Consider the following 13,543-nt stretch of genomic DNA (forward strand, 5'->3'; position numbering starts at 1 on the left):
TATATTAGCAATTCTCCAGTCATAGGGTATGACCTCTGAGTTTATAGACTGATTAAAAAAAAATCTTTGCTATTGGACTTGCAATTTCGTGTGCCAGTTCCTTTAATATGCTTGGATGGAAATTATCCAACCCCCCTGATTTAGTCCCATTAAACTATTTAAGTCTGACTTCCACCTCAGATGTGGTAATTTCCATCTCCATATCCTTGCTACCATTAGCCACCCTGCCACTACTCCTAAGCTCTTCATTAGTTTCATTAAAAACTGAGGCAAAGTATTTGTTTAGGTGTTGGACCATGCCTAGATAATCTTTTAATCTCCACCCCATCCTCAGTGTTCAGTGGTCCCACTTCTTCTTTCCTTGTTTTCTTCTATTTATATGACTGTAGAACTTTTTACTATTGGTTTTAATTCCCTTTGCAAGGTTCAACTCTACTTGTCTTTTGGCAGTCTCACTTTATCTGTACGCTTTCTGACCTCCAAGAGGTAGTTTTCTTTGCTGATTCCTCCCATCTTCCATTCCTTGTAGGCTTTCTTTTAATTACCTGTTTGAGAGGTTGCTCAAACGTGGTCTGCAATCCTTCCCTAAGAATTATTTCGGCTTGCTTGGGATGCAGGCTTCAGATAGCTGCTGCAATTTTGACTTAAAGTAATTCTAAGCCTCCTCCACATTCAGAGTTATTGAGCCAAGTCCACTTCCCTAACTAATTCCTTTGATTTGTTTAAAGTTAGCTCTTCTGAAATCAAGGACCCTTGTTGCAGATCTATTTTTGTTTAATCTTCCATTTAATTTAAACTGAATTAGCTCATGATCACTTGAATCAAGGTGGTCCTCCACAACCAGTTCTTCTATTCCTCACTACTCAACAATACCAAATCTAAAATGGCATCACCTCTTGTTGGTTCAGCAAATATTTCATGAACAAATCTGTCAGCCATTACATCCAGGAAAATTTTCTCCAATTTAGTACTTTTCATATGGCTTAGCCTGCGTGGGAAAAAATTAGTGACATTTAAAAATATGTTCCCTGTACTTTCCAGATTCTAAAAGAGAATGAAACACAGTTTAAAAAATACAGACTACTAGTTCATATTGTAACATACAATAAGAAACGATAAAATTCTACAGTGTTACATTGTATAACGGAGGACAACAAGATAACTGAGAAGGCAGTGGGAAAATCATTTCCTACAATGGTTTTTGGGCTCACCACTCTGGCATCTCCCCTCCCATTCAGTGGCATGTGATGGTTCATGGCTTCTCAAAGGGAGTATGTGTCTTTGGGATCTTTAGTGCCCATTCCAGTTTTAACCCATTCAGTTTTATTTCTTCTTCGTTTCTGCTGGTTAGATCTTTTTTGGCTTTGTTTTTTTAATTGTTGTCTTCAGATGTAGCCATTTATTTCCAAATATGCATGGCCCTTCCACATGTATTGAAAGGCTTTCAGCTTTGTACGGCAGCTGCGGGTACTGAGTAGTAGATTTGGACATCATTTGCCCTAACTTGTGCCTGAACACCTACACGTGTGCCAATCATGCAGTGGTGTTCATCAGTGCACAACAAGCTCATGATGACACTATTGTGTGTAAGAAATATGGATGTAAAAATTCCTTTAATTAATAATCCATTTAAAACTTTCTAAAAATAGAACGTTTAAATGGTTAAACACACGGGGGGAGTCTCACTGGGCTCAGCTTCTCCCTGCCAAGTGAGACCCCAGCACAGCTCCCCACAGGGGTGCGCTTATTGAACTGCAGCTGGGCAGCTCTTGCGCTGGGCTCAGCTCCCGAGCGAAGGCGGCACAGCTGCAGCTCTGCATGTGCAGGAGGAGCCAAGCCCAGAGCCACTTTCAAACACTGAAAGTGTTAGCTGCAATGCACTCCCTTAGTGCCATTATTTTCATTAAACCTTCCTTTCCTACTTTTCCATTTGCTGCTCTTTGTAGTTTATCTGGGTCGTCACTTACAGTTTATCCCGTGCATTGTGTTGGGATGTTCCTACACATTTGCACAATGAGGGGGTTGTCTTGAGGAGATAACCACCAAAAGTGGGAAGTGAGGTAACTCGATCCCTGGAAGAATCATGGAGTTAGTACTCAAGGAATCCATTTTAAGGCACTTGGAAGAGAGGAAGGTTATCAGGAACAGTCAACATGGATTCACCAAGGGCAAGTCATGCCTGACCAACCTGATTGCCTTCTGTGAAGAGGTGACTGGCACTGTGGATGTGGGGAAAGCGGTGGACGTGATATACCTTGATTTTAGCAAAGCTTTTGATACAATCTCCCACAGTATTCTTATCAGCAAGTTAAAGAAGTATGGGTTGGATGAATGGACTATAAAATGGATAGAGAACTGGCTAGATCATTGGACTCAATGGGTAGTGATCAATGGCTCCATGGCTAGCTGGCAGCCGGTAGCAAGTGGGAGTGCCTCAGGGGTCGGTCCTGGGGCCGGGTTTGTTCAGCATCTTCATTAATGATCTGGAGGATGAGGTAGATTGCATCTTCAGTATGTTTGCAGATGACACAAAGCTATGGGGAGTGGTAGATACCCTGCAAGATAGGGATAGGATACAAAGTGACCTAGACAAATTGGAGGATTGGGCCAAAAGAAAAGTGATGAGGTTCAACAACGACAAGTGCAGAGTCCTGCACTTAGGATGGAAGAATTCTATGCATAGCTACAGACTGGGGACCGACGAGTTAAGCAGCAGTTCTGCAGAAAAGGACCTGGGGTTACAGTGGATAAGAAGCTGGATATGAGCCAGCAGTGTGCCCTGGTTGCCAAGAAAGCTAATAGCATACCGGGCTCCATTAGTAGGAGCACTGCTAGCAGATCGAAGGAAGTGATTATTCCCCTCTATTCGGCATTGGTGAGGCCACATTTGCAGTATTGTGTCCAGTTTTGGCCCCTCCTCCCATTACAGAAAGGATGCGGACAAATTGGAGAGAGTCTCACAGGAGGGCAACAAAAATTATTAGAGGGCTGGAGCACATGATTTATGAGGCGAGGCTCAGAGAACTGGGCTTATTTAGTCTGCAGAGGAGAAAAATGAGGGGGTTCCAGGGAGGAAGGAAATAGGCTGTTCTCAATGGTAGTAGATGATAGAAGAAGGAGCAATGGTCTCAAGTTGCAGTGGGGAAGGTCTAGGTTGGATATTAGGAAAAGGTTTTTCACTAGGAGGGTGGTGAAGCACTGGAATGGGTTGCCTAGAGAAGTGGTGGATTTTCCATCTTTAGAGGTTTTTAAACCGTGGCTTGACAAAGCCCTGCCTGAGATGATTTAGCTGAGGTTAGACCTGCTTTGAGCAGGGGGTTGGACTAGATGACCTCCTGAGGTCCCTTCCAACTCTAATATTCTATGATTCTAGCTATGTAGATACTTTTAGAGCGTGAGACAGCGGCTATGTTTTTCAAGTGTAGAATATGACAAGAGAAGGTTACTCAGCATTTTTTCATCATCCTTAGCTATCTTTTCTTGTCTGGGTTGTTAATGTTGGGACAGGAAAGTCTTTGTGATTTGTAGATATTTCATAGTTATCAAGGACTGCTCTGCCAGGTAGGCTAAAGCCGAAATTCTTTGTGTGGGAATTGAGATGTGCCTATATTTGGAGAGTCCATTGCACAATTCCACCTAGCAGTCTTGTGCCCTGTCATAACGTTACTCAGTATGACATCACTTTGGCTGGTGGTTCCAGCTGCGAGCCAAATTCTCCTGGAAGATCCGTCCACTTGTGGTTTGGGGCAGGTTGGGCGGGTAGGTTTGGTAATGTTAAAAACTAGATCTCCAGTTTCCCAGCTAGGAGAACCAACCTGTTAACTTGGCAGTGTTCTTGAGGTTAAGGCACTAAACGGGGATTATGATTTGGGTTCAGTGCTGAACGCTGAGTAAAGCTTACATTTTCTGAGGAACTTCCATAAAATGTGTTAATGAGTTTCTGAATTCCAATAGTTTAACATGGGTCAGAAAAGTTCACATTCCACTGCTTGTGATTTTCCCAGCTTAAAAACTAAACATTGGAGTTAATAGAAATTTTTACATGGTAAGAGTTTATTTGGAGGTCTTTGTGGCATCATGTAATTATTTTGTTAATGAACAAAAGGTAGAAAAAAATTAGCAGCAGAACTCATCATAATCTAATAATTGGAAAATGTGTTTTCTGTTGGCTACTGCCATTCTCTGATACAGTATGCAGGAGTATTTTTGAATAGTTAATGAGAATAATAGACCACCATACTTTGTCATTTACACACTAGTGCTCCTGGCATTGAAAGTAGTGGCTAATATAGTGTACAGGGAATGGATTTTGCTAGCGCAGTGGCATCTGTGTTTTGTCCGAAAAGATTATTTTCAACCGGGAACACCTACTTAGTCAAAGACATGGATCTTCAACAGATCAGTGGGTACCGTGTCAAGTATCCTCTTCATCATGAAACTGTTCTGCTGGTACAAGATCTCACCACCTGAGTTGGCTGGACTGTTTAAAAAAGATCCTGTTCTTTGTGAAACTGTTCAGGCACTTCAGGATTGAACATCCTGGGCTGTCTGAATAGTTTTGTGAAGAACAGGACCTGCAACAAAACAGCTACATTGATCAAGACCAGGTTCTTTTTGAATGTGTCCCGCTATCTCAGTAGCAAATCCTGTTATTCATAAAAGAAGACATTGCTGTATTAGAACTCGTCTTAATCTATTGTTATTATTCTTCATAATTGAATCTTTATGTACAATGGTTAGCCAGCGAAAAAAATGAAAAAGTTTAGTTTTCAAAAAGGACAAATTAACAGTAGGCCTCTGCGTTTGCTTGATATATCCCTGTCATCTACTTTGCATATATGACTGCTGATCTTATAATGGCAGAACCATAATTGAAGCTGGCAACAAATGCAGTTTTCTCTGAGTTTTAGTCAGTGCCACTCGCCAAGATTCTGGAAAAATTCAAAGAGCTTAGGTCTATGGCCTGCAAGCTGGACTCACATCCTCCTTGGCTGATAAAGTCAGCCGGGAAGGAAACAGACAGTGAGAGTTCTGCTAATTGTCACATTATTTCGCATCACTCAGTTTTTAAGGAAGATTGTTGAGAAGGTTGTGGTGAATCAACTCTGACAATATCTGGAACCCTTGGGTTTCCTTGACCTCTGACAATCCAGTTTTAGGTCTGATTATGTTCAAGTGTCCATGTTGTTTCTTTTAGATCTGTCAGCAGCTTTTGATACTGTTGACAATAAAGTATTCTTGACATGCCTGTGACCCTTTGTAGGGTAGAGAGAACAGCTCTTGAGTGTCTTTGCTCTTTCCTAAGAAGACTCAGAGGGTAGTTGTGGACAAATGCTTCTAAGCCCCATAATCTCTTTTATGACTGGGACATTCTCCTTGAATGTTGACTATTATGTGAGATAGGGTGGGAACAGAGCTGCATTGTCTTCAATATGCCCATAATATACTATTCTCTATTCTATCACATGTGGATGGTGTGGTCGACTTGTATTCCAAATGTCTAGCCAAGATGGAGCTTGGATGAGAGGTAGCTGGCTAAGGCCCAATCTGTCTCTCTAAGAAAAGGTAATGATGGTAGGCTAGAGAAGACTATGAGAGAACTTATGGAAGTTACATCCATGCTCTCAATTGGGAGAGCATGCTCACCAGTGCATAGTCAGATTCACAATTTGTGGGTCCTATTACATCCTCCACTGCTTCTGGATGCCTAAGTAGTAGCTGTGGCCAAGAATGCCTTTTTTCAACCGCATGGTTGGCTAGAAGGTTTCAAGCATTTCTTTTGAACATGGAATTTCCATAATCATCCATGCCATTGTCATCTCCAAATTGGATCACTGCACTGTACTTTATGTGGAACTACATATGTGTACTCTGCCAAGATGGAGGGTTTGTGGTTTGAGATCTCGGTGGCAAGAAAAGAGCAGTCAGACTAGCCAGTGCCCACAAGATCTATTTATTTAAGCTGTTAGTAATACAATTCAGGCGCTTACCACAATGAGGGAGGGAGGCCCCATTTCTCCCTATAAGCGAGCTGCACCCGGAGCGGACCTATCCGCAGCACCATTCGGTCAACTGGTCTACGGAGAGCTTCACTGCAGTGTGCCATCTCTTACTCTGATATAACCTTCTCCCTCATTCTAACAATCTGCCCATTGGTTACTTCTTAATTCGGTAAGAGATTGGTTGCTGGCACCTGTTTTTCTTTTCACTATTGGTGTTTTTTCAGTGTCCAATCCGTTATAAACTGTGGGTACTTGTTTATGTCTTTAGCTGCTTCAAACCAGTTTTGTGGTTAGCACATTTCCGCTTTATCTTAAGTTCATATCTAGGCCATCGGGCCTACTCTTGCCATTTTGCTGTATTTATGTCACAATGTCTTCCGGTCCCTACACTATGAAAACCATTCAGCTACTTCCAAACACAGTACTTCACTTATTTAGCAATATTTTTCACAAGTAGAATCATTGTTCCATAGTCAGCATTGGCTTCCAATTTGTTTCTAGGTAAAATTCAAGATGTTGATTTTTGACTTGCAAATCTCTAAATTCTGTGTTTACTGGCTACCTTAAAGAAGACAGCTTCTATCCTCACATGATAAAATGTTGAGAATAGCTGCGGTGCTGGAACTAACAATCTCAAGATTTAAACAAGCAGGTAGTAGGTCATTTTCAAGGAGTTTTCCTTAAATTTGCATCTAATCTTCACTCACAATGTGACAGACTGTAAGTTTGTTGACACTCAAGGCAAATAGCAAAGGCTTCTCTATTATTCCAGGCTTTCCTGAGGATTAAAGAGATCATTCTTTTTTATTTTTGATGGCTTTCACTGGATTTTATGTTGAAATTATCCGTTTCAAAATTTGTATATGTTTTGTAATAAAACAAAATAAAATAATGTATATTCACATAGAGCTGAGGGAAGGACACATTTTTATAAATGTGAAAAATAAATAATTATTTCTAGTGTAATACAATTTTTTTATATGTTGGTCAAGATGACTGATTTTTGTTGTATTTTGGTCTTATTTTCAGGCCCAGTGTTTAGGTCATTGAAATGAAGTACTTTTGAGATACAACATAAAATCATTGATTCTTATTTAGTACATTGAAATATGTTGAGATGAAAACATTGATTCTTTCTGCCATTCATTTGTTCACCAAGTTTTCAAAATTGTCACTACTTTTAGATCCTTCAGTTTTTAGGTTTTCAGTTTGAGATCCAAGAACCAAAATTCCAGGTGAGGTCTTTTGGAGGTGTAAGTGCTCAGCACCTTGGAAAATCAGATGCTAGACTTTTCAAATAGGGCACCAAGAATTAATGGACACTGGGAAGTTTTGGCCCCAATGAATATCAGCAGAGGATAAAAAATTAACAATGTGGATGATTTTTTTAATCCATCATATTAAATGCTGGCATAGTTGTTTATTGTTTGATTCCCTTTAACACATGTTTCTGTGATTCTGCAGGTTTTAGCTGATGCTGTTGCACGCTTGGTCGTGGATAAATTCAGTGATCTGACTGATAATTTCACATCTCCTCATGCACGTAGAAAAGTTCTTGCTGGAATTGTGATGACAACAGGTAAAAAAATTAATCAGTACTACTTTTAAGTGCTCAGATGCCAAGGTGATGGACACAATACAAATACCTAGATAATTAGAAAATATATATCTTCATTTTTCTTTCCTCAAACAGCACTGGAACATTTTTTATGCATAATCATAATGGTGGAGTAAATAATGAAATAACTAAAGTCAAGCCTGTGCAAGGTCTTTATTGTAGGCACTTCTGGAAAGTTCTTCAAGTAGTGTCCCTGTAGGGGCTTCACTTCAGTGTGCATGCACCACCAGGCACCTGCGATCAGAGATATCAGTAGCAGTGCCCCTTCTGCCCATGCATGCTCTCTGCACATCCTCATGCCCTGCCTGGACTGAGGATATATAGAGCTGCACAGTCAAACCCCACCCTCAGATTCTTTTCGATTGCCTTCTGCCTGAAATGGAATGTCAAGCGTACCTTCATTTAGATGTAGTTAGTTAAACGTAGTTTTTTCTGTTTCTTAGTTTAGTTTAGTTGTAGCATTTAGTTCAGGGAGTCTGTTGTTGGTTTTTCACCCTTTGGCCTTTACTGCTTGAGGGGTTATTCTGGACTATGGGATATGCCAGAATCCCCAGTTTTTGAGCTCTGTCTTTCCTGCTGGAAAACTATCCCGGTCAGTGACAGACACTCTTGGTGCCCCTATTGTTTGGGAGACATCCATATACTAGCCAAATGTAAGATCTGCTCCTCCTTCAAAAACAGATCTTGTCAAAATAGAGAAATAAAATTTAAATTGTTAGTGATGGAGCAAGACTGGCCACCGACTCAGGCTCCAAGAATCCCCCTGTATACCAATCTCCAAGCACATTTAGTGTCCCTCTACCTTCACATCCTGGTCACCAAGACTCTTGAGGGATATAGCACTTGCGCATTTAGATTCTCGGTTCTGACAAGAGGAGCAGGAGCGTTAAGTCTCCTACTAAGAAGTTTTGTTCACCAATTGAAAAAAATGTTCTGGAGACCTCAGGTCCCAGACACTGTACTGTTGAGACTTTGAGTGGTTCCAGTACCGTTAAATCATCTAAGGGTTCCTCTAAAGCCACTCTACCAATAAATTGGATTTGGTACCGAAGATTTGTTCAGCATGGGGCAGTCATGTCCATTAGATAATTAGATAAGTTAGATAATTTAGAGTTAGATAATTAAGGGATCATTTTATGTTGGACAAGACAGAGTCTCCATCACTTATTGGTACTGTACAATTATCTATACGAGAGGTTCCCAAACTTTTTGGCTCAAGGGCCACAAATGTCATTTTTACAACCCTGAAGGGCCACCAGTTCATCAACTCATAAAAAATGTATTGATGTATACACCATTAAGGACTACAAATCACTACATATTTAAAGTAAACATTTTGATGCTACTGTGTTTATTTTTATATTCACTATTTTACACCTACAAAATACTCTCAGTATTGCACACAGTCGCAGACAAAGCACTAGTGTAGATGAGTGACTGTCACTACACACTAAAGCACATGGCCAGGCAGCTAAATCACAGTGGGTGACAAACCAGAAGGCACTGATTTTTAGAGTCCTGCCCCTCCTCAAGCATGGTGGGTCCTGGCTGCTACACCAGCAACCCCCATAACCCCCACTGCAGCCAGACGGAAGGAGTTCAGTGAGGAGGCCGCCTTCTTGCTGATCTCCCGTCCCTCCTGGCTGCAGCAGGGAAACCGCACACGTCCTATAGCCCCGTGCGCTCCACCTGGGTCCCTAGGCAGTGTCTCCCTTCTGCAGCCAGGGAGGATGGGAGATCAGTGCTCCCCTCCCTCTGGCACCAGCAGGGACCCCAGTGCCTAGGGACCCAGGCAGAGTGCTTAGGGACTAACAACAAGAACTTTTGCTATAAGCTGGGGACGCATCCGTTGGAAGTGACAGAGGAAGAGAAGGACCTGGGAGTATTGGTTGATCACAGGAGTATTGGTTGATCACAGGATAACTAAGAGCCACCAATGTGATGTGGCCATGAAAAAAGCTAGGATGCATCAGGCGAGGTATTTCCAGTAGAGATAGGGAGGTGTAAGTACCATAATACAAGGTGCTGGTGAGACCTCCTCTGGAATACTGTATGCAGTTCTGGTCTCCCATGTTTAAGAAAGATGAATTCAACGTGAAACAAGTGCAGAGAAAGGTTACTAGGTTGATCCGAGGAATGGAAAACCTGCCTTATAAGAGGAGACTCAAAGAGCTTGGCTTGTTTAGCCTAACCAAAAGAAGGCTGAGGGGAGATATGATTGCTCTCTATAAATACATCAGAAGGATAAATACCAGGGAGGAAGCGGAGTTATTTAAGTTCACTACCAATATGGACCCAAGAACAAATGGATAAAAACTGGCCATAAGGAAGTTTAGATGAAGGTTTCTCACCATCAGAGGAGTGAAGTTCTGGAACAGCCTTCCAAGGGGAGCAGTAGGGGCAAAAACCTAGCTGCTCCCATTAAGCAGTTTGAGTTTGGATTTTACTTCGGATGTGGTAATTTCTACCTCCATATTCTTAATCCCATTAGCCCCCCTGCCATTAGCCCTAAACTCTTCATTAGCCTTATTAAAAAGTGAGGCAAAGTCCTTGTTTAGGTGGGCCATGCTTAGATCCTTAACCTCCACCCCATCCTCCGTGCTTAGCGGTCCCACTTCTTTCTTTGTTTTCTTCCTGTTTATATGGCTATATAACCTTTTACTATTGGTTTTAATTCCCTCTGTAAGGTCCAACTCTACTTGGCTTTTGGCATTTCTCACTTTGTGTCTATATGTTCTGATCCCTCCCATCTTCCACTCCTTGCATCTGATCCACCATCCGCAAAAAAGATCGGCAGATTTGCAGCGCTCTACTGATAAGTACTAGACATTTTACAAACTTCAATTTTGTCACATGTGGCTCTTCCTGTGAATGAGGCGTTTCTAGTACCTACTAAGACCATCTGACAGATTCCAGCTGCAGCACCCTGTAGTTTTAAATGTGATGACAAAAATATTATGTTCTAGCCAGGGACTCTGACGTTTCTTTTACACTTGTCACCAAATTCTTTGGTTGTAGAAGCAGTTAATAAACGTGGTAGACAATTCTATACTAAGTCTATCCCTTAAAACAAGAACCAGAAGCCGACGCTCTCTCTTCATTACAGTTCAGAATTGCTAATCTCCAAATGTGAATGTCAAAGTATGACTACATTAATTACAATAAATTCAACAGCTTTCTTGAATATTTACCATCATGAGCAATTTAAAACCATGATAAATTAAGGTAATTTCTTAACAAGAATATCATTGCAGGCCTCCTTAGATGCATCTGATGCTGCAGTCTGGTCCATTTCCACCACAGCTGTGATGCAACAAGCATTCTTGGCTGCAGCTGGCTGACAGAGTATTGGTGAGGACCTTCCTTTTGATGGTATCAAGCTGTTCTCTAAGTCTGCTGACAAGTGTCTTCACACTTTGAAAGGTTTGCTCGAGAGTCTGAAGCACCTACTCTACTGGAACGTACAGTCTCACCCTCCTACCCCCTTTGAATATCATATTTCCCATTTCCAACCTACATGGGAGAGAATAACTTCCAACAAATGGGTTTTGGAGGTCATAATGTCTGATTATTACATCCATTTTACCTCTATTTCTCTCTTTATCTCTTCATCCTACCCTCTTTCCCCATCCCTTTTCAGGGATCCATCTCATGATCACTTGCTGAGACAGAAATTTGCCTCTCTTCTATGCTTAGGGGCTACAGAACCAGTTCCAGTCCTCCACAGGGGAAAGGGTTTTATTACAAGTACTTACTGGTTCCCAAAAAGAATGGAGGATGAAGACCAATATTAGCTCTCAGGCATCTAAACAATAAGTAAAATCACAAAAATTCACGATGGTGACCCTTGCTGCTAAAGTTTTTCTTAGATTCTGGGGATTGGTTTATGACTCTTCACGTGTATTTTCATGATACAATTCACCCTCTCACAAGAGGTTTCTTCATTTTACAATCAACCATGATCACTTCCAGTACCATGAACAGGTTCTCGACCCTAAAAAATTTCATTTCTGAGGTTCAGATAAGTCCTTGAACCTTGGCAAGGAATTGTTTCCAACGAGTAGGACAGATGGCAGCCTGTATCTTCTAACCCAACACCTCTAGTTACATCTTCAGTGCTTCCAGGGATGGCTCAAGACAGTTTATATTCCAAACAAGCACAGTCAAGACAAACAGGTGTCTGTTCTCCTTTGTGTTTTGGACTCAATCAGTTGGTGGAAGGACTCCGGTTAAAGTCTGTGCAGGAGTCCCTTTCAACCTCCTACTACCATCATTATAACATCAGACACATCCCTTTTGGCATAGGGATCACATATAGGGTGTCACACCATCCAGGGCAAATGCGTCCTCTTCACATCAACCTTCTAGAACTGAGAGCAGTCAAAAATGCTTGCACTCATTTCCTTCCACTGATGAGAGTCAAATCTATCAATATCATGACAGAGAACACAGTCTGCATGTTCTACATCAATCAATAGGGCAGGGCATGCTCTCCTTGCTTTGTGCCAAAAGAATACAACTCTGGAATTTGTGCTTCTTATCTCCCAGGTATACAGAATACCATGGCCAACAACCTCAGTAAGCACTTCTCCTAGAATTATGAATAGGAATTGGACGCACAAGTCCTCACCAGCATATTTCTAACCTGGTGTGGTTTCCAGAAGTGGACCTCTTTGCCACCGCCATCAGCACAAAACGCAAAAAATTATTCAGGGGAGTGGGAGTCAATTGAAGTATCCCTAGAAGCACAGAAGATGTAACCAGGTCTGTTGGGTTATGAAGATAATAGCTGCCGCTAGGAGATGCCTTGCTTATTTAATGGGTGAAGGGCTGTCTTTGTGCATATTCACCTACAGCATTGCTTTGGAAAGTACTGAACAAGATCAAGAAGGACAAGGCTAATGTCATTTTAATTGCACCAACTTGGCCAAGACAAGTGTGGTGTCCTTTCCTGATTTGACTTGCTTCTTATCCACCACTGAGAATTCTAACCAGTCTCTGGCTGTTGTCTCAGGATGCTTGTTAGACACTTCACCCCAAACTGGAACTTCTGTAGTTCCAGGCATGGCAACTAGGGGGTTCTCAGGAATAGAGACTTCCTGTTCAACAAATGTACAACAGGTATTGTTAAACAGTGGGAAAGTGTCTGCGTGAAATACTTATCGTCATAAATGGAATAGATTTTCCCACTGTGTACCCATCAATAAGTTGTTCCTGTTCACTCTGCTCTTTCCACCATCCTGGGCTACCAGTCTGAATTTAAAAGATCAAGTCTTACTATGATATCCATGAAGGTTCTCTTGCTGGCTGTAACAGCCTTGCATCCTTCTGTGAAAGGTTTTTCAATTTTTGCTCACCCATAACATCAAGATTCCTCCCAGGACTGATTAATATTTTTCCACAGATTAGGGAACCTGCACTGATATGTGACTTGAACTTTCTTCTTAGTTACCTTATGATACAATCCTGTGAGCCATTAGTTACACATTTGTAGCTTCACTTATCCATGAAAACAGCTTACTTGGTGACCATCGCTTCTGCCTGGAGGTCAGAGATCTGGGAGCTTTAGTGGCAGATCCCCTCATCTCTTTACAATGTTTTACAAGGAAGAAGTCTCATTAAGGCCACATCGTAAGTTTCTACCTAAAGTGTCTTCTGAATTTCATATTAATCAAACCATTCATCTTCAGGTTTTTTCCCCTAAGTCACATCGGATTAGGCAGGAAGCTGCCTTTATTGCAGGGGTAGGGAACCTCCGGCCCGCGGGCCGAATCCGGCCCGCGAAAGAACTTGATCCGGCCCGCGGGCGGGCGGGAAGTGTGCGCCGCCGAAACCCTGCCGCCGAAACCCTGCCGCCCTCTGCCCATTTTCGGCAGGGGGGGAGTCCGGAGGCGGTTACTGCCCCACGGAACCCTGTGGACAC

The 13,543-nt window shown here is 41.9% G+C and overlaps 1 protein-coding gene across 6 annotated transcripts in view; it reads left to right on the top strand.

Moving 5' to 3' along the window:
- The window catches only part of ADARB1 (adenosine deaminase RNA specific B1), a 272,145-nt gene that overhangs the window by 175,519 nt on the left and 83,083 nt on the right, over positions 1 to 13,543 (top strand). For all 6 annotated transcript variants that reach the window (XM_067548805.1, XM_067548806.1, XM_067548809.1 and 3 more), the window contains one exon: positions 7,467 to 7,581. In XM_067548805.1, coding sequence (XP_067404906.1) covers positions 7,467 to 7,581 — 115 coding nt within the window. The remainder of the gene's footprint in view (positions 1 to 7,466; positions 7,582 to 13,543) is intronic.

This window comes from Emydura macquarii, unplaced genomic scaffold (genome assembly GCF_026122565.2).
Source record: "Emydura macquarii macquarii isolate MOO-44397 ecotype Brisbane River unplaced genomic scaffold, CSIRO-AGI_Emac_v2 contig_1253, whole genome shotgun sequence".
In the NCBI taxonomy this organism is placed as follows: domain Eukaryota; kingdom Metazoa; phylum Chordata; order Testudines; family Chelidae; genus Emydura; species Emydura macquarii.